This window comes from Lutra lutra, chromosome 16 (assembly GCF_902655055.1).
Source record: "Lutra lutra chromosome 16, mLutLut1.2, whole genome shotgun sequence".
In the NCBI taxonomy this organism is placed as follows: Eukaryota; Metazoa; Chordata; class Mammalia; order Carnivora; family Mustelidae; genus Lutra; species Lutra lutra.
Genome location: NC_062293.1, coordinates 58,862,369 through 58,886,277, shown reverse-complemented (window position 1 = coordinate 58,886,277; position 23,909 = coordinate 58,862,369). Strand labels below are relative to the sequence as shown.

Below are 23,909 nucleotides of genomic sequence, written 5' to 3'. Positions count from 1 at the left end.
GGCCTCAGTCTGGGGTCCTGCACCTTGCATTCCAGACACTGGAGGCCTCTGTCTGGGTCCCAAAAGGAGACCCACCAGCCTGATGTGCCAAGCTGACTCCTTGCTCTTCTCGTCTCTATACACTACAGCCAACACTCTGGCCCTCTGAGGGTGAACATGGTCTTGGGCCCACCTTTGGGGCCAGAAGCCACATCCCCCCCCCCGCCCCCCCCACCCGACTCACCAGGAGACCAGAACATTCCAGAAAGGTCTCGGGATGGCTGAACTCATCGAGTCACGCACTCGCAGTAATTCTCCTTTATTTCTCACCCTCAGCAAGGAGGTGGGACGGCCTCTCCCCCAATTCTGCTCTGTCCATATTTTGGGTATAGTTACTCCCAACCTCTCTTCCTTCAGAGGCCAGCGCCAGGGGACACAAGTGTCTTTGCGGAGTGCTTGAGCAGGGGGGGAAGGAGATGGTCCACTACGGAGATCTGCAAGGAACGGCCTCACTTTCCTGCCAACTTCCTCATGGCCTCTCCGTCAAAGGTAAAGGCATGCCAGCCCTCAGCTTCAGTCAGATCTTGGGCTCCCAGAGCCTTGTACAAGGCCATGGCTTTCTGGTTCCAGTCCAGGACGGCCAGGCGGAACTGGGAACAGCCCTGATCCAGGGCCACCTGTGGGAGAAGACGTCGCTGACTTTCCCTTCCCAAAAGGAAAAGGCTTTCTCACCCTGCGTGGTGACCCCTGTGCCTCCCTCCCGTGCTTGCTTTTCCAGGGCTAACCTGGAGTCCCCCCATCCCTCTCCTCACCTGCGCCACCCTTCTGATTATTTTGGAGCCAATCCCCTGACCTGTTGTGGGGGGAAAAAAGAGAAAAAGAGAAAACAAAAAGGGGGCAGGAGTGGGGGTGGGGGAGGAGGAGGGGTTGTTTCCGTTGCAGGCACTCAGAGGAGGGCGTGAGGCTGGGATTAGGGGGCAGAGGATGGGTGCTGGGTCTGGCTGGCTTCCCCCCCACCCCCCGCCCGGCCCCACCTCGGTACCCCGATATTCCGGGGTCACGTAGATGTCTTCCAGATAAACGGTGCGCCCCTTCCACGTGCTGTAGATAAAGTAATACAGCCCGTACCCCACCACGCGCGGCCCTGGGATGGAGACAGAGGAGGGCACTGGGCGACAGGGATCGACCTCTGCGAACCCCGGGGCGGAGGACCCTCGCAGGCCCCGCTGCTCTTACCCTGCGCGTCCCCGGGGGCGGGAGGAAGGTCTGCCACCAAACAGCGGTACAGAGGTTTCTCTCCGAAGCCATCCGCTCTCAGCGCTGCGGAGGTGGGGGTGCGGCAGAGAGACGTAAGGGCCTGGGTGTGCGCCCGCCCCACCCGGAGCTCGGGCCTGGGGGACCCACTCCTCCCCAGCTTGGGCCCCCACCTTCTTCGCTGATCTGCACCTGGTCCGAGAGTTTCTCGTACTCGGCCAGTTCCTGCGGCTCGGGGACAGAGGCCAGATCAGGGCAGGGGCCCCCGACTCCCCGCGCCGCACCCCTCCCCCGGCCGCGCCGCCCGCACCCCCTCGGGGGCCCCGGGTTCCCGGCCCGCAGCCGTCACCCGAATCAGCCTCAGGATCTGTCCACAGTCTCCCTCCTCCGCCTCTCGGATCCGCACGGAAGCCATCTGGACCCCGCGAGCTGGGACTGAAGTCCGGGACCCTCCCCTCTGGTCGGACGGGGTTGCGGGGGATTCGAAAGGGCCTACGCGCCGGGCCGGGAGAGCGGGGAGCGGGGCGCGGCGGGCCGGGCCGCGGGAGTGGTGGGCTCGAGGGGGCGCCTCTCCGCGCCGCACCCCTGCACCCGCCCGGGACGCATCTCGCCAGCCAATCAGCTGGCAGAGCAGACCCGCCCCGTGGCCCTAGCCCTGCCCCCCACCGTCAGCCCCGTGACCGGGCCCCGGGCAGGGGTCAAGGCTGGACTGCCCGCCCCCTCCCTGTTGTCGCCTGGGTGTCCCAGCCTCTGTGGGTGAAACCCGGCAGTTCAAAAGTCACCTCCCCCGGTCTTCCCTAAGTCACCTCCCCCGGCCTTCCCGAAGTGAAGTGTGCAGTGATTTAGGGCCATTCTCGTCGCTCTCACTCACCCACCCAAGGGCCCTGCGACGCTGGGTGATTCCTGAAACCCTCCAGCTCTGAGCTGTCGCCTAGGGGTCTCGAATGGTTCTAGGTGTCCCCTCTCTCGGGCGCTCTGGAATTTCAAAACGGGATAGGGAGAGGGCGATGCGCTTCTGTTGGTAGATGCCACTAAATCACACTCAGGGACAGAACCTCCCTCAGAGGCCTGGGAAGACACTGAGGGAGGAGCTCAGAGCCTGCGTCATCGCAATGAATCCTCCTTCCAGTGAACCCTGTAAAGCAGATACTACTTTTCACATTTTAAGAACAAGGACACTAGCAAGCATCATGGTGGTGTGACTTGGCCAGACTCACCCAGCTGGATGTTTGGTAGTGGAAGTCTCAGCTGTAGTCCTCTCTCTCTCTCTCTCTCTCTCTTTAAGGATCTTATTTATTTGAGAGAGAGAGAGCATGTGGGGTGGAGGGGCAGAGGCAGAGGGAGAAGCAGGCCCCCGGCTGAGCAGGGAGCTGAAGTGGGGCTCCATCCCAGGACCCTGGGAGCCCAAGGCAGACGCTCGACCCACCGAGCCACCCAGACACCCCTCGGCTGTAGTTCTGACAGAGGATGCTTCTCGGGGTGCAGGGACTTCATGGGGGGGGTGTAGGGGCAGCCTCCCCAGAGGGGGCAGAAGATTTCAAGGGGCCAGGTCAGCCTCTAGAGGAGGAGAAGGGAAGAGGGGTATACTGTTCTAGCTCATAAACAATCCTGGCAGGGGGAGTGTAGTGGAGAAACTCGGTCCCTCCCCCAAGTTGTCATCAGAGGGGTCAGAGGGGCCACAGGGTCAGTGTCCGGTCTCCTGCCCCCCTTCATCCCCCCGAGCAACCTTTAACCCAACACCAACTACAGAAAGGCTGTCTGCCCCCACACATTCTCCCTAGAGTTCCCTGAGCCACGGAGAGGACCGTAGCTGACCATGGAGGGCAGAGGCCCGCTGGCCACATCTCCCGGGTGGCTGTTGCTGCTGCTGCTGCTGCTGCTACCACCTCCCGGCCACCAGGGACGGGCCCTGAGACATGGTCTCTCCGCCCAGGTGCAGGAGTCTTGGGATGGGGTGCTCCGTGCACATGCGCGTGTTTAAGCGACCCACACTTTGGCTTCTGCTCCTGCCTTCCTCCCCTCCCTGCTGCCCTGCCTCTCCATCCATCTCTGGCCAATCCTCATTGTACCTTGTTTGTTCTTCTCCTGCTGACAGAGGATCCAGGACTCCCCTGCTGTGCACCTCAGCAGTGGCTCAGGACAAGAGCCTATCACCATCATGACTTTTGACTTCACCAAGATCAGGAAGTATGAAGTTGACCCAGCCCCTTGTTGGAGTCCCCGACCCTACTTTCCCTCTCTTGAATCTTCTCCTTCTCCTATCTCCCTCCCTGTCCCTCAGCCTCCCCCTCCCCACTTTTATACCCAGAGGGTATGCCGCATGCACAGCCTTTCCTTCTTTGTCCTTCCAGAAGCTTTTCCTCCTTTGAGCTTCAAACCTGGGATCCAGAGGGAGTGATTTTTTATGGCGACACTAACCCAGAGGATGACTGGTTTGTGCTGGCACTTCGAGATGGCAGGTCTGAGATCCAGCTGCACAATCAGCTGGCGCAGGTGACTGTGAGTGCTGGGCCACGGCTGGACGATGGCAGGTGGCACCAGGTAAGCTGGCTCCGGTCCTGAGGGGAGGCGTGTCCCGAGCTGGTCCGCAGAAATGCAACAGAAAGGAGTTTTCAGGCATCCCCTTCCCACCATTGCCTTATTCAATCCGCACACGGCCTCACTGTGCCTGTCCCCAGTTTTCTGGAGGGCCGTCCTGAGGCTCACGGGCCCGAGTGAACCAAGGATGCTAGCGGACTCCACGAGTCCATGTTATTTCTGTGATACGCGGCTGCTTGGGAAGAAGGGGGCAAAGGCAGGCCCCAGCGGCCTCTGATTGGGTTCTGCTCCTTCCTCCCTGCAGGTGGAAGTGAGGGTCCTGGAGGACTCCCTCCTCCTGAGCGTGGATGGGGAGGAGGTGCTGCGCCTGAGACAGGTGTCTGGGTCTCTGGCCAGCAAACCCCAGCCCATCGTCAGGATTGCCCTGGGGGGACTCCTGTTCCCTGCCTCCAGCCTCCGTTTGCCGGTAAGGACATCGCAGGGCTGGGGGCTGACCCAAGCTGTTAGAGTGTGGCTGGTTGGGTGACCGTGGGAGCCCAAGGCCACACTTTTCACAAGAGCTGGTGGCACGTCAGCTGCGTGGGAGAAGCCAAGAACTTGTGTCTCGGAGGGGAATCAACTGAGGGCGGACAGGGGCTCCGATGTCTTGATGACGACATCCCCGCTTCTTCTCTTCCCTCCACTGGCTCCAGCTGGTCCCTGCCCTGGACGGCTGCCTACGCCGGAGTACCTGGCTGGACCCGCAGGCCCAGACCTCGGGGTCTGTCCCTACAAGGAGCCTCAAGAGCTGTGCCTTGCAGTCCCAACCTGGAACGTTCTTCCCTCCAGGGACCCGTGCAGAATTCAATCTCCAAGGTAAAGGCTGCTCTTCCCTGCGCAGCTAGCTCTGTGTCTGCCTTCCCCCGTCTCCTTCCAGCCCTGGGTGCCTCCGTCTGTGAGCCCCCAGGCTTGAGTCCTCACGGGGATCTCTTCTCTCCCTGCCCCCCGCCGCCACCACCCAGACATTCCCCAGCCTCATGCAGAGCCCTGGGCCTTCTCTCTGGACCTGGGACTCCAGCAGGCAGCAGGCTCTGGCCACCTCCTTGCCCTTGGGACCCCAGAAAACCCTTCTCAGCTCAGCCTCCACCTCCAAGATCAAGTAAGAGGGGTGCTGGCTATATTCGGCGGAGCCGGGGAGCAGCGGGTGGAGGCGGGAGGGGAAGGGGGATTCCAAACTATATGTTAAGAACACTTAAGGTGCAGGGGCGTGGGGGGCAGAGACACATCTCAAAGCTGCCCACAGCAAGCAAGTGACATTTTATTTACTTATTAATTCGATCTTATGGTTAAGGAATCTCTATACCCAACATGGGGCTCGAACTCACAACCCCGAGATCCGGAGTCTCATGCTCTGCCAGGTCAGCCAGCTGGGCACCCCCACAAATGGCTTTTATCTAGACTGTATTGACTTGGGAGAGGTGTGGTTTATGAATATCAAGCCGGGAAAATTGAGGCAATAAAGGATGGGGCCCCAGGGAGTAGATGTGGTTCATTCTTTCCACCTCCCAACCCCCCCAAACCCTGTCCCGCACACTCTGCAGAAGGTGGTGGTGTCCTCTGGGACAGGGCCCGACCTGGATCTGCCCCTGGTCTCAGGACTCCCTCTTCAGCTGAAGCTGGCTGCGTCCGGGGTGGTCTTGAACCAGGGGTCTAAGAAGGAGATCCTTGCTCTGCCTGATTTGGACTTGGCCTCCCTCCTCAAGCTCTGGGTCCGGCCGCAGGGGCGCCTCTTCCTGGGGGCTCTGCCAGGTAAGACGGGAAATTCGCGTTGCTCGGCACACCACTGGAAATAAGTAGAGGGAGAGAACAAGATGGGCAGGCTTGTGTTCCTAGGGGAAGGAAACCTCTGGAAATGGAAAAGAAAGGCCACAAGAAGAGAAGGAATAAGGGGCAGCAGGAAGAAGTGCTTTAAAAAGGTTAAGTCAGAGAGCTGGGAAAGTTGGGGGCACCCAGTGGTTCCAAGTTGCCCTAATGCGCCCTCTGGGCCCCCTCTGTGTAGGAGAGACCTCTTCTGCTTCCTTTTGCTTGAATGGCCTTTGGGCCCAAGGCCAGAAGCTGGACATGGACCGGGCTCTGAGCAGAAGTGAGGACATCTGGACGCACAGCTGTCCCCAGGGCCCAAACAATGGCACCGACACCACCCATTAAATCCCCACCTAAGAATCCCCTTGAACGTCTCTCATTTATTACTCGACCACGGTTCACGGTGCCTCTGCAATGTACCAGGCGCCCTGCTGCACAGCGGGTTGTACTGATGAGGAAAGGACACCCTGCTTCCTGGCTTCTTGGTGCTCACAGCCCCCCACGGGAGGCAGGCATCCAGCAAAGACTCGCAAGTAAGTGGATGACTGGAAACCAGTAAGCGCCATAAAGGGAGCTTGGAGAGACCTTAACCTAGTCCGGGGTCAAGGCAAGCTTCCTGAGAGCTGTGGCTTCTCCAGCTGAAATTAACAGCAACACCGGGACACACACACACACACTACATACAGGTAATTTTCTTTCCCAGCATTTACTCCCTGTGGAAGTTCCACTCTCCCGTCTCCCCACGTGGACCCCGCGTGGGAGGTCGGGGTCCAGAGGGGAGGGGAGCAAGGGAATTCTGTCCTCCCTGCGATGGGCCACTGCTGTGCAAGGAAGAAGCAGCAGGGGGTGTGAGAGAGCTGTAGAGACAGGGGGGGCAGCGTTCTGGGAAAAGGGGCAGAAACAGCAGGGAGGAAATAAAAAAGGAGTGGCGCCCAGGGAGAAGCAGCCTGCATCTCTCCCAGTCTTGGTCCACTTGCTGCATTCCCCAATGAATTCGTCTCTTACTCCATTAAACAAGAGCTGGTTTATGTTGGTCCCAGCTGGAAAAAACAGATCCCGGAACAACTCTGCCCTCAGCCCCCAGACCTCTGCAGAGTGCTGGTGTCCCAGCCCCTACCCAGGGCACCCTCCCATTTCAGGCCCTAGCTTCCTGGGAAACCTTCAAGCCCAGAACCCCCAGCCCCCTAGAGAGCCCTGGAGCTCCATCCCTCCCCACCTCTCAATCCTCATCCCCTCTCTAGAGCTGATCACCCATCCCCCATCTCCAGAACCCATGGGGATCCCAGCCTCTTGGCTCCTTAAAATGATTTTCCTACCAGTCACCCGGGCAACAGGGTGAGTCACTCATTGGACCGCTGTCTCCTTCTGCAGGGATCAGCGAGGACCTAAGTGACCCCAGGGTAAGGAGGCTCCGGGAGAGCCTGTGGGGATGGAAGTCACAAAGCCCAGGCTTCTCCTTGGACCCTCCCAGTCTTGACTTTGAGGGTCTACAGCTGCCTCCAGCAGGTGGAGTGTTCTGGAGAGGTCTGAGCAGGGCCAGGAAGCCCAGATTCAGCTCGGGTCCCCTGGGCCATCGGATGTGTCCATTCAGGTGGTGTTTACTGAGCACCTACTGTGTATCAGGCACGGTTCTAGGCACTGAGGACGCATTGATGAAAAAGACAGACACAATCCCTGTTCTTTTTTTTTTCTTTAGATTTATTTATTTATTTGAGAAAGAGAGAAAAGGAGCATGAGGTAGGGAATGGCAGAGGCAGAGGGAGACAGAAACCCTAGCAGACTCCCACTCAGCATGGAGCCCGACATGGGCTCGATCCCATGACCCTGAGATCACGGACCCCAGCCAAAACCAAGAGGCAGAGGCTTAAGGAAACCAATGGCACCACCCAGGTGCCCCCACCGTCCCTGTTCTTATGGAGCTCACGGTATGGTGGCAGGGGCCGAGAGCCCATGAAGAAGAAAAACAAGTAAGTGAGATCATTTCAGATAGTGGTTAGTGCTGTAAAGGGAATAAGATCCTGTAACGTAAGAGAGGACAGGAGTAGACAGGCAGCACTGGCCGGGTGGTCAGGAACGGCCTCTCTAAGGCAGTGTCACTTGAGCAAAGACCTGAATAATGAAAAGAAACCAGTCACGTGGGGGCCCCAGATGGGAGCCAGTGGGGAGGGTTAAGGACCCCAAACACACCTGGGTCCCCATCGAAGGGTGGTTCTGAGCCTCCTAAACTCTTGTCTCCAAGGATTGTCCCAGGAGCTGGCTTTTCCCTCCTCCCTGCACCCCACCCCGTCTGGGAGTCCGCACCCCCCAACCTCTCTTTCTCCAGTCTGCCCTAGATTTCGGGATTCCTGATTACCGTCCAGAGCTGTCTACACTCTTTCATTAAGACTGACTTTGCTTTGACACATAGGCTGCCCCACCAAGGGCACCTCCAGTGCCTGCCCAGTGCCCCCTGGCTCTCCCACACCCCTACAGACCTTTCCAGAGCTTGGCAGCATACCCTGCAGCCTCCAGGCCTGGTCTGTCCACTCACCCCGCCCTGGGTGCTGCCTGTCTCTTCCCTCCCACCTTCGCCTTCTCCCTCCCTCTCCTTTTCCTTCTTTTAAGCCTTGAGTACTGGCTATCAACCATACGCCAAGCTATGTCAGGTAGTCCACAGGGACCCCCAAGATGACTAAGTCTCACTCCTCATCCTGGAGAACCAGAGTCTTGGGAGAGAAGTAGGCAGACCAGTGAAGTTCTTGAACAGAGACCTCTATGAGGTGCCAGGGAAACTGGCTGCGAGGGGAACCACCGAACGTTTGAACTTGGAACAAACGCATCAGTCTCTTGACTTTACACGATCCCCATCTCCAAAAGAGGAAAGTCCCTCTACTCCTAGGCTTGCTGTGAAGATCTCATGAACCTCAGAGTCCAGATTCCTGGCCCTGAGCTTGACCTAGAGGAAGCGGTCAGTATATGAGAGATGTTGCTTCCTTGGCCATTGTGAACCTCATGCATAGTTCTTGAAATCGATGTCTGACCTTGAGGGTATAAAAGACGAGGAAGGGCGTGCAGGGCCGGGCTGAGATGGGATGAGGGCTGGCTGAGGAGGCTCCTTGGGCCGCAGGGTGAGAGGCCTTGTGTGTGCTGCTGAGGAGCTGGGCGGGGGGGGGGGGTGTGGGCTGTGGTCTGGTCAGTGGTCAGTGGCAGAACATCTGTGTTTCTCTCCCTTTTTTTTTCCCCAGTTGTGGCATAACATGCAATTAACCATCTTAAGAAAAAAAGATTAATTTTATTTATTTGAGAGAGAGAGAGAGCGTGCGAGTGTGAGCTCGACAGGGGCTAGGGTGAGGGAGAGAGAGAAACAAGGAGACTCTGAGCTGAGTGCAGAGCCCGACGTGGGGATCGATCTCATGACCCTGAGATCATGACCTGAGATGAAGCCAAGAGTCAGACGCTCACACAGGTGCCCCACAATCGACTGTCTTCTAAAAAAATTTTTTGAATTTGACTCTGGTGGACTGAACTTTACCATCTTAACTGTTTTTATCGCTCCATGGCGTTTAAATTTCTACTGTGGGGCACTCATCGCCACCATCCATCTCCAGAACTGTTCATCTTGCAAAACTGAAACTCTGTGCCTGTTCAATAATAGCGCCCACCCCCATCCCCATATCTGTGTGCTGGAGTTCTCTTTCTTTTTAATTAATTAATTAATTAATTAATTTTTTAAGATTGTATTTATTTATTTGAAAGAGAATGAGTGAGAGAGAGCATGAGAGAGGAGAAGGTCAGAGGGAGAAGCAGACTCCCCAAGGAGCTGGGAGCCCGATGCAGGACTCCATCCTGGAAGTCCGGGATCATGACCTGAGCCCAAGGCAGTCGTTCAACCAACTGAGCCACCCAGGTGCCCCGGAGTTCTCCTTCTTTATTCTTGTCTCTGCAAAGACCTGTCTTGTTGGGAACGAGATAGCTGAATCTGTGGGATTTGGGAGGTGAGAGGAAAATCAAGGGGCACAGACCTCACGACAGCCGCTGGATTTGGGAGAGGGTGTGTGAGAGGTCTTACTCATTTCCTCCTTTCTGGAGATGACTGGGTTCCAGGAAGAGGCTGGAGGTTTGTAGTGGCTTTTTTTTTTTTTTAAGATTTTATTTATTTATCTATTTGACAGACAGAGATCACATGCACGCAGAGAGGCAGGTAGAGAGAGTGGGGGAGAAGCAGGCTCCCGGCGCAGGGCTTGATCCCAGGACCCTGAGATCATGACCTGAGCCGAAGGCAGAGGCTTTAACCCACTGAGCCACCCAGGCGCCCCTTGTAGCGGCTTTTTGACACCCCCTCCCTTCCTTATCGTATTACCCTGTGAATACTAATGCTGCATTTGGTAGCACACTCCCTCCTGCCCACATTCATGCTGACCGCACCTAGAGGAGAAGAAGAACCTCCTTAAGTACCACAGGTGCCTTTGGCCTCACCCCAAAATGCACAGAAGGCGTTCATTCTTTTCCGAGGGAGCCTGTGTACGGGACAAAAACAGAGCCAGAGGTCTGGAGCCTATCCCCAGGCCATGCGGGTTGAGGATAGCAGCCAGGCTTCATCTCTCCGATGGCGCCTGGATCATTTCGATGCTCCTTGCCTGATGAAAGAAAGAGCAAGTGACCTCACCTGTGGTTTCTAGAAGGAGCCATTCCATACTGAAGCACAATTCAGCAACCAGACTTTTATCTTCCATAGCTCTGTGTGTTGCTTGGGTGTCGGAGAATATATATATGAAGTCGAAGGCAAAAGGTCTGTTCTCTAAATGCTCGGAGTCTGATTAGAAAAGGTAAATTACAGGGCGCCTGGGTGGCTCAGTGGGTTAAAGCCTCTGCCTTCGGCTCAGATCATGATCCCAGAGTCCTGGGATCGAGCCCTGCATCGGGCTCTCTGCTCAGCGGAGAGCCTGCTTCCCCCTCTCTCTGCTTGCCTCTCTGCCTACTTGTGATTTCTCTCTCTGTGTGTAAAATAAATAAATAAAATCTTTAAAAAAAAAAAAAAGAAAAGAAAAGGTAAAATACATCAGGAGAGCTGTCAGCCCAGTTACTCCAGACAAAAACCCAGGCACTGGACTTGATTGCTCTCTTTCTGTCACCCCATGGTTCCTGCAATGGTCCTTCCAATGTAGATCCCGGACCTTTCCTCTTGTCTTCACCTGCAAACCCGCTCCCCTCATCTAGGACATCCATGTCTCCTGTAGGGACTCCTGCGAAGCCTGCCCCACTGGTCTCCTTGCTTCCCGTGGTCCATTCTCCACGCAGCAGCCGTGGTGATTTTCACGAAATTTCATCAGGTCGCTCCCTGCTTAAAACCCTAGAATTAGGGGCGCCTGGGTGGCTCTGTCAGTTAGGCATCTGCCTTCGGCTCAGGTCATGTTCCCAGAGTCCTGGGACTGAGTCCCGCATGGAGCCCTGCATCAGGCTCCCAGTTCGGCGGGAGGCTTGCTTCTCCCTCTCCCGCTGCCCTTCCTGCTCCCCACTACTGCTCACTCTTCTCTCACTCACACTCTCTGTCTCTCTCTCTCTCTCTCTCTGTATTTGAGATCACAAGTAGGCAGACAGGTAGGCAGAGAGAGAGAGAGGGAAGCAGGCTCCCCGCTGAGCAGGGAGTCCGATGTGGGGCTCGATCCCAGGACCCTGAGATCATGACCCGAGCTGAAGGTAGAGGCTTAACCCACTGAGCCACCCAGGCACCCCTGTAAATAAAATCTTAACCAACCAAACAAACCCTAGAATTACTTCTGTGATGGTTGGATTAAACCAAACTATTTCCTAGACCTGTATGATCTGGTTCTTGCCTCCCTCTGGGATCTCTTGCTGTACTTATCTTGTCTTCCCTCATCGAAGGCCAGCTTTCGCACTACACTTCTGTCCTCCTGGAAGGAAGAGTCTTCCCCACAGGTCCCCGTGGCTGGCTCCCTTTGGGTTACTCGGGTCCCACACTGACCCTTATACCCTTCATTAAGGTCTTCCTGGACCATCCAGGGGCTGTCTGGAACATCACCCTGTTGTATTTTTCCTGCATAATATTATAATGCATTATTTTATTTCTTTGCTGGTTTTTATTATTTGTTGGAACGGGAGTCCTGGGAGCACAGGGACCAGAACAGAGCCTGGCCCTAAGTTAATGCTTGTTAGCTGCGTGCATCGAATGAATGAATGGGAGGTTGGGCTGGGCTCGGAAGGGCGGGCAGACGGCCAGGATGCGGGAATGAAATGGACAAAGGTGTGGAGTCAGAAGGAAGCACAGCCTGTCCTGGGAGTGGCCGGCTCTGCTCCAGGGGACAACGCATTGGTCCTAGTGGGAAAGGAGGCTGGGGACACAGGTTGGGTCTAGATCGTGGAAGGCCTCAAAGGAGACACAAAAGAATCAGGGCTCCGTCTTGCAGGCTGACAGGAAGCCATTGAAGACCTTTGAGCTGAGGAGTGGCCTAATTAAAACTGTATCTTGAGAAAATGAATCCAGAGCCTGCTGCAGAAGGCACCGAGGCAGAACCAGCTGTATAATTTGCAGGACAGAGATGTGGGATCCCCTGTTCAAAAAGCAGGGGGAAAAGTTCCATTCAAGGCACTGAAAGAGAAAATGTTTTCCTTTCTTTTTGACATTCTGTCCTCGAGTTCTCAGGGGCTTTTGCTATTTAATGTTGTTTGAAATAAAGAAAAACTACCATTTTTCTACCTTCAGCTTTCTGACGAGCACAGAAAGACTGAAAGTACTCCCCTTCCTTCCATGTCATTCTTTCCAGCTGAAGTGCTTGACTGAGTCAGGAAGTAGCTAGCATGACCGAGAAGGGTTAGAATACCATGCCTCCATCACCCATGTCTTCTAGAACGCCATCGCCTTCTTTCTGTGTTCCAAGCAAGGTCGGCTTGGAACGTAAAGTGTGGCCTCTCAGCGATCGGCCCCCGGAGTGGTGCAGGTGTATGTATAACACGCTTACCTTATCTCCTCTGGGCACACACACACTCCATTATCCCATTGGACTTGTCTTGCAAATTACAACTTCAAAGATAAAATTAGGAAGAGTTACAGGATACTGACAGCAGAGCAAAAGGCTCTTCTGAGCACCAGCCCTGTTTGAGCAGATCCCAAGTCCATGAAGCTGGGCTCCGGGGAGAGCGTTCGAGGGGGAGGCTGACAGTCCGGAGAGGTGTTGTGGAGGGCTAGAGCCAAGGATGTTGAGCGAGAGTTGAAAGCAGAAACACCTCTCCAAGGGAAAGTGACAACATTTGAAGAGAGATAAAAAGTGACAGATAATGATTCTTAAGTTGAGGTCTGTAGAGGCTCCCGTACCCCCTTCTAGTCTGTGGGTCTCTTGAACCCTGGGTGAACTGTGACTTTGCCTCCCCAGGGCTAGAGTTGCATAAGGTCTCTTGTAGGTACTTAATAAATGTTTGCCAACCCAAATGGGTAAGTGGGGAAGGGGGACTTCAGACATGGGGGTGGGGGGAGACACGACACCTGAGCAGATCCTGGATCTAGGGCTGGGGTCTCAGGACAGTGCTAGGGGCCAGGAATATGGTGTCCGGAAAGACTTTGCCTAGAGAGTGGGTGGGGACGTGGGGAAGCTTCTGGGCTTGGAGAAGACCAGGGGCTGTGGAACTTGTGAAGGAGGTATGGGGGGAGGCGGTAGCTGCTCCCCAAAGGGGATTTTCCTCCTGCGGTGACCTCTGTCCATCTCTGTGTGGCCTGGTCTAACACCCTGGCTGGTGCCTACTGTCGGTCCTGGTCTCTGGCTCTTTCTCTATTCCTCTCACATTGGCCCTGTCGTTCTCTGGATCTCAGTCTCCAACGGCTGGCCTGGGGCCCCTTCTCAGCACAGATCCGCTTCCCTCTCCCGCCCTACGCCTCTCTGGGGTTGTCATTCCCTCCACTCCGCGGCGACACGCCCTCCATCCCCTCCATCCACCTGATCCGGTCCAATACCTGGGATGGGGGGAGGGGAGAGACCTCCCGGTCCCGAAGAGGCGGCAGGGGGGCGGACCCAATCCCTCTCTCCATATTTGCATATGTATGAGGTCGCCCGGGCCAGCGGCGAGGAGGCGGGGCTTCTGGGGGTGGGAAGGGGGCGGACACCCCCACAGCCGCGGAGTATAAAGACCGCGCGCCGCGACCGCCGGCCCCGCACTGCTGAGAAGCGGAGCCTCCGCCTTGGGGGCCCCCATCCCTGGCTGTCCCCCAATTGCGCGTCCCTGCCCCACCCCCCGCGGCCGCGCCACCACTGGTGTGGCGGTCTCTGCTTGGCGGAAGAGCCTTGAGCGGTCACCCAGCCCCTCTCCATAGCCTCTTTGCATCTCGGATTTCGGGGCAGCCCCCTCCCCCACCCTCCCCGGCCTCCTTGCACCCCTATTTTTTCTGCGTTTCGCTCGGGTTTTGCAGCCGTCTGGTTTTGCATCCCTTTTCATTTTGATTCTAGAAGGTTTTTTTGGAGGGGGGGAAGCTGCACCGCACCCCTTCCCCTTTCTATCCTCCTCTGATCTGACAGTCCCCCTTTTCATCGCAGCTGGGGGGCCTAGGATCCGTGCATCCTACGCCGCGCTGCCAGCACCCCGCAGCGCGTGGCCGTGCGCCCCGGAATTAGCAGCAGCTGCCTATCTGAGGAGGGTCTCCCTCGCCCCCGCTGCCTTTGCTCCCCGCGCGTTCCGGAGCGTGGGGGGGGCTTCTGCGCGCCGCACCCCAGCTTCTCCGCAGCCCCCCGACCCGCGCGGGACTCGCCCCCCGCCGCCAAGATGGTCATCCAGAAGGAGAAGAAGAGCTGCGGGCAGGTGGTTGAGGAGTGGAAGGAGTTCGTGTGGAACCCGAGGACGCACCAGTTCATGGGCCGCACCGGCACCAGTTGGGGTACGCAGGGCGGGCCGCACGAGGGGCGGGGCGGGGGTCCTCCGGGCGACGCCCGGGGGGCACCGGGTCCCACCGGCTTGGCCCCAGCTCCCTTCCCGGGTCCCCGGCGTCCGGCCCCCCTGCCGGGCTCCGGCCTGGGAGGGGCCCGAATCGCGGGTCTAATCTCCCCGGCCGGCCGCTGCGGAGGCGGAGAAAGTAGGTCACTGCCGCCTTCCCGCCCCCCGCGGAGCCCCCTCGCGCGGGGGGTCGCGGGCCGTGCGCGCGTGTCCGCGCCGTGGCGCTCGCGCTCCCTCCCGGGGCAGGTCCGCTCCGCACGGTCGCCCCCCCTTCCGCAGAAGAGCGCCCCTTCCCTCCCTCTGGCTCTCACTAGCTAGCCAAGCCCGTCTATTTTTAGCTCGTGCCCATCCCCTGGACCCTGGGAACATTCATGAGGGGGCGGGTCTTGGAGAGGTGGGGAGTGGGGGGGGTTCTTCACAGCGGAAGTTGTCAGTATCCCACTGCTGAACGTTTGGAGCTTTTCTGTGCTGCTTTGTGGGTGGGGGGCCGTTGAGGAGGGGTGGCCCTAGGAGGTTTTGGAGATTGGATATTCGGCTCAGATGTCGCAGGCGGAGGGAGGAGTGGATGCTAATGGTGGTGAGAGGCGTACATCATCGGGCAGAGCGTGTCTGTGGGGCTGGGGTTCCTTGGGATCTTCCCAACCCATAGCAGGACTCGAGGTGTGTAGTCGGGGGATCTGGTGCTTGGCTTGAGTGCAGGGGGTGGCCGGCATTCTTCCAAAAGGGATTGTGAGGCTGGGAAGTCCAAGCGAAGCCTTGACTTGGGGACCCTGGGTGACACAATTTGCAATTCATCCACACTGATTGCATACTATTCCCATCAGTGCCACCCCCACCCCCCCTCCCCACCCTGGGGCCCTGGAGACGGGTCCAGGTAATCCTTGCCTTGGGGGTTCTGCAAGCCGGGCCCCTGGGATTGGAGGGGTCCCTGACTGCTTGGGGGAAATCTGGAGAAACCTCATAGGGAACGAGTCTTCTGAGATGGAAGGATTGGGGGTCCTGAGTGATAGCAACAGCAAACACTCACCCTAGGCGGAGGAGTGACGAAGTTCTTGTCGCATCCACCAAGCACCTGCTCTGTGCCAGGAAGGCTCTGGGACGGTCCATCTTTCCTCTCCGCCTCTGGCTTGGGGGCTGTGCGTGAATTGGGGCTGGTGTGACTGTTGAAGGTTCTGCACAGCTGAGAGATGTCATGGGTAGGCAGGAGCTGTGTGCAGGGTCTCTGCTGTTTGAGGGTGAGGGTCTGCAGTCTGAAGGATGGGCTGAGAGTTTAGGTGTGAATGGCGGCCAGAGTCGGCTTAAAAAGTCCTTTTTCTGGATGAACGGCTTTAAGCATGAGGACCCATGTAGCAGTCACAGACTTGGCGCCTTTTCAGGGCCATGAATGGTCGAGAAGTTGGAAGCGTAATTGGATGCAGAATGACTGTGGCCTATACTTGGGGTTGTCCCAGCAACGAGAATTTAGGTCTCTTGTGGCCTCGGCAAGGTTGGGCTTCACTGCGCCATAGGACCGGAGGGGGCTGGGAGCCATGGCTGGAAGCCAGATGCAACTGCCTGTTTCTAGCTTGTCTCATTTTGCTCCCAAGGGAAGGCTCAAAGATGTCCCCAAGACTCTGTGATCCGTGCCCGTGCTGAACCTCGGAGAGGGAGATGGGTGTGTGGGGGATAGGCGAGGTCATCCCGGGAGCCTTGAACCTGCTGACCCCGTTTCCTCCTCCCTAGCCTTTATCCTCCTCTTCTACCTCGTCTTCTATGGCTTCCTCACGGCGATGTTCACCCTTACCATGTGGGTCATGCTGCAGACGGTCTCTGACCATACCCCCAAGTACCAGGACCGACTGGCCACGCCAGGTGAGTGGTGCACGCTTCCTGCCAGCAATTAACCGGCTCTGTGCCCCCCAAACCTCCAAAAAAGACCTTACAGCCTGGTAAGAACTCACGGTTTGCAGAGGCTTGGTTCTGGTGAGCCGAGCACTCAGGAGTGCTTGAAGTCTGCCTTTCTTCCCGTTTCCTACAGCTGAGAGCTTTGTGACCTGGAAAGGTGCCCTATGTTTCCAGGAGATCTTCCTCCTATGCAGCCGATCTCTCGTCTTCATCCCACCATCCCTCCCCCTGCTGCTCCCTGTGTCCACCTTCTTCCCTCTGTGTGTGGTCCCTCCTCATAAATATGTATTCTCCACTCCTGCCCTGGTGGGCTATAGGCTTGATGATTCGCCCCAAGACCGAGAATCTTGATGTCATTGTCAACGTCAGTGACTCCGAGAGCTGGGACCAACACGTTCAGAAGCTCAACAAGTTCTTGGAGCGTGAGTGTGGCGGTGCGGGAGCTCGGACAGGGCATTGGAGGACCCAGGAGGCAGAACATGGGGCCCATGACCCTTTCTCTTCCGCCACCTTAGCTTACAATGATTCCATCCAAGCCCAAAAGAACGATGTCTGCCGCCCGGGGCGCTACTATGAACAGCCGGATAATGGGGTTCTCAACTACCCGAAGCGTGCCTGTCAGTTCAACCGAACCCAGCTGGGGGATTGCTCTGGCATCGGGGACCCAACCCACTACGGTTACAGCACTGGTCAGCCCTGTGTCTTCATCAAGATGAACCGGGTACGTGTGACCTTGGTCACTGGGGAGAAGGCAGAAGGAGGGGGCTGGGGCCACCCTCCGCTGGCAGATGCTTCCATTCACTGGGGCTCCTGGGCATTAGAGAGATTTGGGGATGTTTGAGTGGCCGGGAGAGCAAGAAAGATGGGGCTGTGGGAGGCTGAGACATGGGGAGGGAAGGCTGGATACGTGTGTCTTGGCCAAGCTCATACCTCTCTCCTCCCTCCAGGTCATCAACTTCTACGCAGGAGCCAATCAGAGCATGAATGTCACTTGTGTTGGGAAGGTGAGTTTTTCTGGCCTTGCCCACCTGCCCACCTGTGTGCCCTTCGTGGTTTCCATGTAATTCATGGATCTCTCCCTATCTTCTTTGCTGTCAGAGGCCCCGTCACAAGGGGGTAAGAGTGAGTCCCCATGTGGCTCAAACTCCCCAGGGGCTCTCCCCGCACCGCTTCTCTTTAGGATGCAGGAGCCCCACCATCTGACTCCACCCAAGCCTCCGCCCCTGGCTTCTTTCCCTAACCCCCACCTTCTCATCTAGTCCCTGATGACCGTGACTTCCGCTCACCTGTTCCTTCCTCAGTACTTCTAGGCGTCTGGTAGTTAGCCCTACCTACCGCGACTCAGCGTCCTCGGACCCCACCTCTGTCGTCTCTAGAAGCTTTCTGTCCTCTTCACTCCCACCACGGCCCCCTCCCCTGCCTACTGAGCCCTTAACTCATGTGTCTATTCTCTCTTGGCTCTGCTCCAGAAACCGATTCCTGAGACTGGGGTAAGAATGTGGTGTGGGAGTGCAGTGGGGGGCGTCCGGATCATGAGCGCCCTTCAGGACTTCCCAGTCTGATGGAGGAGGCGCGCGCGCGCACACACACACACACACACAGGCTCACAGCCCAAGGGAGACTGATCAAAGACAGAAATTATTTGGGCTGAAGGAAGAGCAGAGGGAAGCCTGGAGCGCTCTTGGGTTCCCGGCACCCTAACATGCTTCCCCCCACTCCTGTGCCCCCACAGCGTGATGAAGATGCTGAGAATCTTGGCAACTTTGTCATGTTTCCTGCCAATGGCAACATCGACCTCATGTACTTCCCCTACTATGGCAAAAAGTTCCACGTAAGTCCTCGTGGGAGGCCTGGACTCGCGGCACCCCTAGGGGAGCGATGAGGGGTGGTTCTTGGGGAGGAGGCTGAGTCGCGGCTGTCCTGGACCTTCGCTCTCCTCCTCTGGCCCAGGTGAACTACACGCAGCCCCTGGTGGCCGTCAAGTTCCTGAACGTGACCCCCAACGTGGAGGTGAACGTGGAATGTCGGGTCAATGCCGCCAACATCGCCACGGATGACGAGCGGGACAAGTTCGCCGGCCGCGTGGCCTTCAAGCTCCGTGTCAACAAAACCTGAGGCCCCTTCCTCCTGCCCCCACCTCTTTCCTATGGATGCTTCTGGAATGTCCCCGACCCTGCCTGATCCCTCCCTCACCCGCCCCAAAGGTATTTTTTATAACAGAGCTATGACTTGTTTGAGCCCCACTCCCTTTTTCTTTACTTGTGAACCCCACCTGGTGATGGCCATTTGTGATTCCTGGCCTCCTGTCCCCGCCCTTCCTCTCCCGACTCCAGCTCGGTCAGAGGCAGGGAGACGGGATCCCGGGACGGCCCCAGAGGACTTAGGAGCTGTTCTGGTTCTGTGTTAGCTGTGAGTGGGGTGTCTCCACCCCTCCTGTCCCCAGAGAACTATAGAAGATGCCTTTCTGCCCACCTTCACACCCGCCCACTTTCACACCTGCCTTCGCACTCATCCTCTTCTCACACACACACAGACATACACACGCGCATCTCTGTTCAGCTCCAACTTGCAGACACTCCATTCCCCCTTTCTCTGTGTCTCCTGCGCCTCCTGCCTCATCCACACAGTCCTTGCCTTATTGGCTTTTGACGTATCTGGCTCCCCCTGTGGCCTGTCCCCACCTCCTCTCCACCCCGCTTCCCTCCTCTGAAAGACAACTGTGTGTCATCCAGGATGAGGTGGCTCAGTGGCCTTTCCCGTGTTTTCTGGCACATTTGTCTTCCCACCCTCTGGTGACGGCATGCGCTGGGAACCAGGGTCTGGAAGAGGAGTCCCTGTTGGTTCTTCTTGAAAATTCTCTTCCTGTCACCCAAAGAGGCACGCCCCCAGAGGGATGGGGTTGACCTAGGCTGAACGTCCACTTTGTTTTGGCTGATGGCTCACTTCTCCCTGTTTGTTTTCCCAGAATATCCTTCAAGTTCCACTTCCCCGGAGCCCTGGGGGAGGGGCAGCCGTTTTGGCCGGGTCCCCAGTGGCCACCTTGGAAACGCCAGCTGGCTATGGGACGGTTTCACCTCCTTCCCCTCTGGGCCCGAGCTGCCCCCACCGGCCTCTCTCCAGTCTCTCTTAGCACGTTAGCAGCTCGTCCCTAACTCCCTCCCTCTCCTCCGCATGTCAGCCTGAACGGGGCAAACAGCCACTCAGTCTAGGCTCTGAATGTCTCGGCCCCCGTCTCCTCCAGACCCCTTGGCGTTTTTAAACGACCCATAGTGCCCATAGAATGCCCCATGAGGGGCCTCTGGCATCGTCCAGCGATAGCGCCCTTCATCTCCACCCTCTCTAACTGTCCGTCTCTTTTCTGACACTGCCGCTCCTACACCCCATCCCCAGAAGGACCCTTCCCTGCTTCCCCTCTCGCTGGATCGGAGTCTCTTCCCTTCGGGTCCCCATGTCCTCCTGCATTGCCCTCGTCCCCACGGTCTCTCTGCAGTTATACAATGCCTGTGTCAGATCTACTGTAAAAAGAGGATAAAGTACAATAAAAAGAGAGCATTCTGTATATAAATATATATCCTACTCGGAGCCCTGCGTGCAGGCTTGTTTCTTGCCGAACCTTCGGAGGAGCTCTGGGAAAGGGAGTGGGGGTGCTGGGTGGGGGTCCCTTGGGGCTTGCCCAGGCCTCCTTCCCAGCTCTGGCCTCACCATCCGGTGTCCAAGTCACCAGATCACCCCTTCACCTGCACCGTCTGAGATCGCTCCACACAAGAGGGGCAGGAAGCCTACACCCTGCTGTACAGCGATGATACTTATGATGTGCCTACTGTATGCGTTCTGGGCACCGTGAGGACACACTGATGAAAGAGGCAGAGTTCCCGCTCCCAGGGAGCTCCCCAGTTTAACATGAGAGGTGAGGAGCCCACGAGACACTCTCCTACCAGGTAGACCTACACAAACGTGCTTCCGGGAAGGGGACAAAGCCAGCGACGACAAAATCCAGGGGGGCCAACTGCCTTCTATTGGGGGGCCTCCGATGGCAGGTTTCTTAGAGGCTTAAAGGATGGGGTGTTTGGGGAAGAGAACATAGCATCGGCAAACGCCCAGGGACATGAGAGAAGCTGAACCGAAGAAACATCTCAGAACCGTATGAACCATTATGATCCTAATTTTGCATAAGCGTGTATACAGGTAACTGTAGAGAAAAGGATGGGCGGGTCCGTGTAATAGTGTTTATTGTGACCTATGGGGATGGGTCTGGAGCCAATTTTTACTTTTCTTGGGGTTTGTTTTTGTCGGTCTCCAGGTTAGTATTTGCCATGAAAACTACCTTTATTACACAGACACATATACACACAATTTTTTTTTTATATACACACAATTTTATCACGAATGTGTCCTATGCACCAGGATCGCTGGGGTCTGGCGCTGGTTTTGCACAGTTGTGCAAAATTGCATCATGTTTTTGGTATGTTCGTGCATTCCGCTTTTTTCACTCAATAAATTTCTTGTGCCACTATTTCACTTGGTAGAGCTCCAATTAATATATATATTTTAGACGGCTGTGTAATATTTTGTCTGTTGGGTTGTTCTTCCCTTGTTAATCTGTTCAAGCTCCGTGATAGCTATAGATACAAAGTGTTTTCTACATTGCACAAATTCCCCCCAAGCCATTAATTTGGCTCTCTATTAAGAAGCATTAGGTCTTCAGATGGTCCAACATGCTTGGCTCTTTTGTGGTTTCTGGGTTTCCAGTCACTAGAATCTTCTCATATTTTCTAGCCCTTTTTTCAGTGGGGGCAGGATTTTCAATACATTTAAACTTCTACATTCACTTTAATCCCTCTGATGTGTGTGTGTGTGTGTGTGTGTGTGTGTGTAAACTGGGAGTCCAATCTTCTTTTTCTAGTTTTGTCAGTTTCACTTTATTTTTAAAAAATCGAGGGCACCTGGCTGGCTCAGTCGGTAGGGCACGGGGCTCCTGATCTCGGGGTGGCGAGCTTGAGCCCCAGGTTGGGCGTAGTTTACTCAACAAAAGAATTATTATTATTTTTTTAAAAGATTTTATTTATTTATTTGACAGAGAGAAATCACAAGCAGGCAGAGAGGCAGGCAGAGAGGGAGGAGGAAGCAGGCTCCCTGCTGAGCAGAAAGCCCAATGCGGGGCTTGAACCCAGGACCTGGGATCATGACCTGAGCCGAAGGCAGCAGCTTAACCCACTGAGCCACCCAGGTGCCCCAACAAAAGAATTATTTTTTAAGGGTGCCTGGGTGGCTCAGTGGGTTAAGCCTCTGCCTTCGGCTCAGGTCATGATCTCGGAGTCCTGGGATCGAGCCCTGCATCGGGCTTTCTGCTCAGTGGGGAGCCTGCTTTCCCCCTCTCTCTGCCTACTTGTGATCTCTCTCTCTCTCTCTCTGTCAAATAAATAAATAAAATCTTTTAAAAGATATTAAAAAAAACCTGTAATTGATTCCCATTGAGTTGAAATGCCAACCTTACCAGATAAGAGACATCCCTGTGTACCGGAGATTTGCTTTTGAGTTTGGTACTTGTCTATGATTGCACACAACAAGCCATGTTGGTTTGATTTCAACAGTTTTAGTGTTTTCTGAAGTCTAGCAAGGAGACTGGATTTTCCTCCATTGCTTATTTTATTTTTTTTAGTAATCTCTACCCCCAACATGGGTTTCAAATTCATGACCCTGAGATCAAGAGTCGCATTCCCTTCCAAGTCAGCCAGGTGTTCCCGCCCCCTTTAAAAAAGTTATTTATCGGGGCACCTGGGTGGCTCAGTGGGTTAAAGCCTCTGCCTTCGGCTCAGGTCATGATCTCAGGGTCCTGGGATCGAGCCCCGCATCGGGCTCTCTGCTCGGTGGAGAGCCTGCTTCCTCCTCTCTCTCTCTCTCTCTCTCTCTCTCTGCCGGCCTCTGCCTCATGTGATCTCTGTCCTTCAAATAAATAAATAAAATCTTTAAAAAAAAAGTTATTTATCTCTTTAATTACTAAGAATCTAATCTCTACATCCAACATGGGGCTTGAACTCATGACCCCGAGATCAAGAGTCGCCTGCTCCAATGACTGAGCCAGCCAGACGCCCCACTCAGCGGTAATTTTTGATAAGATAAAAATATATATATATTTAAAGATTTTATTTATTTACTTGACAGAGTCACAGCAAGAGAGGGGACACAAGCAGGGGGAGTGTGAGAGGGAGAAGCAGGCTTCCTGCCGAGCAGGGAGCCCTACGTGGGGTTTGATCCCAGGACCCTGGGATCATGACCTGAGCCGAAGGCAGAGGCTTAACCCACTGAGCCACCCAGGTGCCCCTGTCCATTTACTTTTATTTATTTTATTTTTTTAAATATTTTATTTATTTATTTGACAGAGAGAGATCACAAGCAGGCAGAGAGGCAGGTAGAGAGGGAGGAGGAAGCAGGCTCCCTGCTGAGCAGAGAGCCCGATGCGGGGCTCAATCCCAGGACCCTGAGATCATGACCTGAGCCGAAGGCAGCGGCTTAACCCACTGAGCCACCCAGGCGCCCCTGTCCATCTACTTTTAATCCCAACAATTCTCTACCCTGGTCTCTTGAGTTTTGGCGTACATAATCATACGATCAGAACGGGAAAGAGAGATTTCACCAATGCTGATTTTTTTTTTTTGATCCTCTTGAACATGTTTTAACATTGTCAGTAGGCAACCCTGCATTGTTCTTTATCTTAACTAAAATTACTTTAGTGTTTAACTATTATAATAATACCTCCTTGTATCCCACTACTATTTTTTTAAGATTTTATTTATTTATTGGACAGACAGAGATCACAAGTAGGCAGAGAGGCAGGCAGAGAGAGAGGAGGAAACAGACTCTCTGCTGACCAGAGAGCCTGATACGGGGCTTGATCCTAGGACCCTGGGATCATGACCTGAGCCCAAGGCAGAGGCTTTAACCCTCTGAGCCACCCAGGCGCCCCCCCACTACTATTTTTAATTAAGATTTTTTTAAAAGGAGTGGATGCTGAAATTTAATCAAATTCCTTTCAGCATCTGTTGATATGATCATATTTTTCTTCCTTAATTTGTTAATGTAATGAATTATGTTGATAGATTCTCTACTAAACAGACTTTGTAATCCAGGAATAAACCTTTGCATACAGTGTTAATCTTCTTCTGATTCTTCAGTGCATTCTGATACCATTTTGAGAGTTTTGCATCTACGTAAGTTAATTTAGCTTCTGGCTTTTTACAGTCTTTATCAGGTTTTTCTATTCATGGAACCACAAAAACTTTCCATAAATTGGAGATTTCATTCTTTTCCTGTGGCACAGAATTGTTTAAGTAGCATTGGACCAATCGATGGTCTTTGCTGTGTCTTCCTCAATAACCTCTGGACTGTTTCTTTTTAAATTATTTTTAATTTTTATTAAAAATTTTTTCAAAAGATTTTATTTGAGAGAGAGAACAAGCAGGGGGAGCAGTGGGCAGAGGGAGAAGCAGGCTCCCCACCAA

General features: G+C 55.1%; 3 protein-coding genes across 6 annotated transcripts; 2 read left to right on the top strand and 1 right to left on the bottom strand.

Annotated features, from left to right (window-relative positions):
• Positions 1 to 282: 282 nt before the first annotated feature.
• On the bottom strand, positions 283 to 1,929 carry SAT2 (spermidine/spermine N1-acetyltransferase family member 2). 4 transcript variants are annotated; one of them, XM_047708814.1, is made up of 6 exons: positions 1,544 to 1,908; positions 1,407 to 1,458; positions 1,216 to 1,299; positions 1,022 to 1,123; positions 792 to 832; positions 283 to 656 (listed from the first exon to the last, which is right to left on the bottom strand). In XM_047708814.1, the coding sequence occupies exons 1-6, from the start codon at positions 1,646 to 1,648 to the stop codon at positions 489 to 491; spliced, it is 552 nt and encodes a 183-aa protein (XP_047564770.1). In that variant the 5' UTR covers positions 1,649 to 1,908; the 3' UTR covers positions 283 to 488. The 4 variants fall into 4 exon arrangements, with proteins under 4 accessions (XP_047564770.1, XP_047564771.1, XP_047564772.1 ...); XM_047708815.1 differs by having other exon boundaries at positions 1,583 to 1,889; XM_047708816.1 differs by lacking the exon at positions 1,022 to 1,123 and having other exon boundaries at positions 1,544 to 1,929.
• A 918-nt stretch (positions 1,930 to 2,847) lies between these two features.
• On the top strand, positions 2,848 to 5,977 carry SHBG (sex hormone binding globulin). Its single transcript, XM_047708812.1, has 8 exons — positions 2,848 to 3,166; positions 3,329 to 3,420; positions 3,585 to 3,774; positions 4,076 to 4,237; positions 4,464 to 4,626; positions 4,773 to 4,909; positions 5,352 to 5,559; positions 5,810 to 5,977. The coding sequence occupies exons 1-8, from the start codon at positions 3,050 to 3,052 to the stop codon at positions 5,956 to 5,958; spliced, it is 1,218 nt and encodes a 405-aa protein (XP_047564768.1). The 5' UTR covers positions 2,848 to 3,049; the 3' UTR covers positions 5,959 to 5,977.
• A 7,753-nt stretch (positions 5,978 to 13,730) lies between these two features.
• On the top strand, positions 13,731 to 19,723 carry ATP1B2 (ATPase Na+/K+ transporting subunit beta 2). The gene is made up of 7 exons (XM_047706897.1): positions 13,731 to 14,470; positions 16,249 to 16,377; positions 16,728 to 16,832; positions 16,926 to 17,131; positions 17,358 to 17,414; positions 18,143 to 18,241; positions 18,361 to 19,723. The coding sequence occupies exons 1-7, from the start codon at positions 14,359 to 14,361 to the stop codon at positions 18,523 to 18,525; spliced, it is 873 nt and encodes a 290-aa protein (XP_047562853.1). The 5' UTR covers positions 13,731 to 14,358; the 3' UTR covers positions 18,526 to 19,723.
• Positions 19,724 to 23,909: the final 4,186 nt, after the last annotated feature.

What these genes read in the sequence shown, in the direction of transcription:
- ATP1B2 (XM_047706897.1), top strand. Translation starts at nt 14,359, where the DNA reads ATGGTCATCCAGAAGGAGAAGAAGAGCTGCGGGCAGGTGGTTGAGGAG. An exon ending in CCGCACCGGCACCAGTTGGG is followed by an intron (nt 14,471 to 16,248) that starts GTACGCAGGGCG and finishes CCTCCTCCCTAG; the next exon opens with CCTTTATCCTCCTCTTCTAC. An exon ending in ACTATGGCAAAAAGTTCCAC is followed by an intron (nt 18,242 to 18,360) that starts GTAAGTCCTCGT and finishes CCTCTGGCCCAG; the next exon opens with GTGAACTACACGCAGCCCCT.
- SHBG (XM_047708812.1), top strand. Translation starts at nt 3,050, where the DNA reads ATGGAGGGCAGAGGCCCGCTGGCCACATCTCCCGGGTGGCTGTTGCTG. An exon ending in CCTCCAGCCTCCGTTTGCCG is followed by an intron (nt 4,238 to 4,463) that starts GTAAGGACATCG and finishes CACTGGCTCCAG; the next exon opens with CTGGTCCCTGCCCTGGACGG. An exon ending in GCCTCCACCTCCAAGATCAA is followed by an intron (nt 4,910 to 5,351) that starts GTAAGAGGGGTG and finishes CACACTCTGCAG; the next exon opens with AAGGTGGTGGTGTCCTCTGG.
- SAT2 (XM_047708814.1), bottom strand. Translation starts at nt 1,648, where the DNA reads ATGGCTTCCGTGCGGATCCGAGAGGCGGAGGAGGGAGACTGTGGACAG. An exon ending in GGTGCAGATCAGCGAAGAAG is followed by an intron (nt 1,300 to 1,406) that starts GTGGGGGCCCAA and finishes CCACCTCCGCAG; the next exon opens with CGCTGAGAGCGGATGGCTTC. An exon ending in TAATCAGAAGGGTGGCGCAG is followed by an intron (nt 657 to 791) that starts GTGAGGAGAGGG and finishes CTTCTCCCACAG; the next exon opens with GTGGCCCTGGATCAGGGCTG.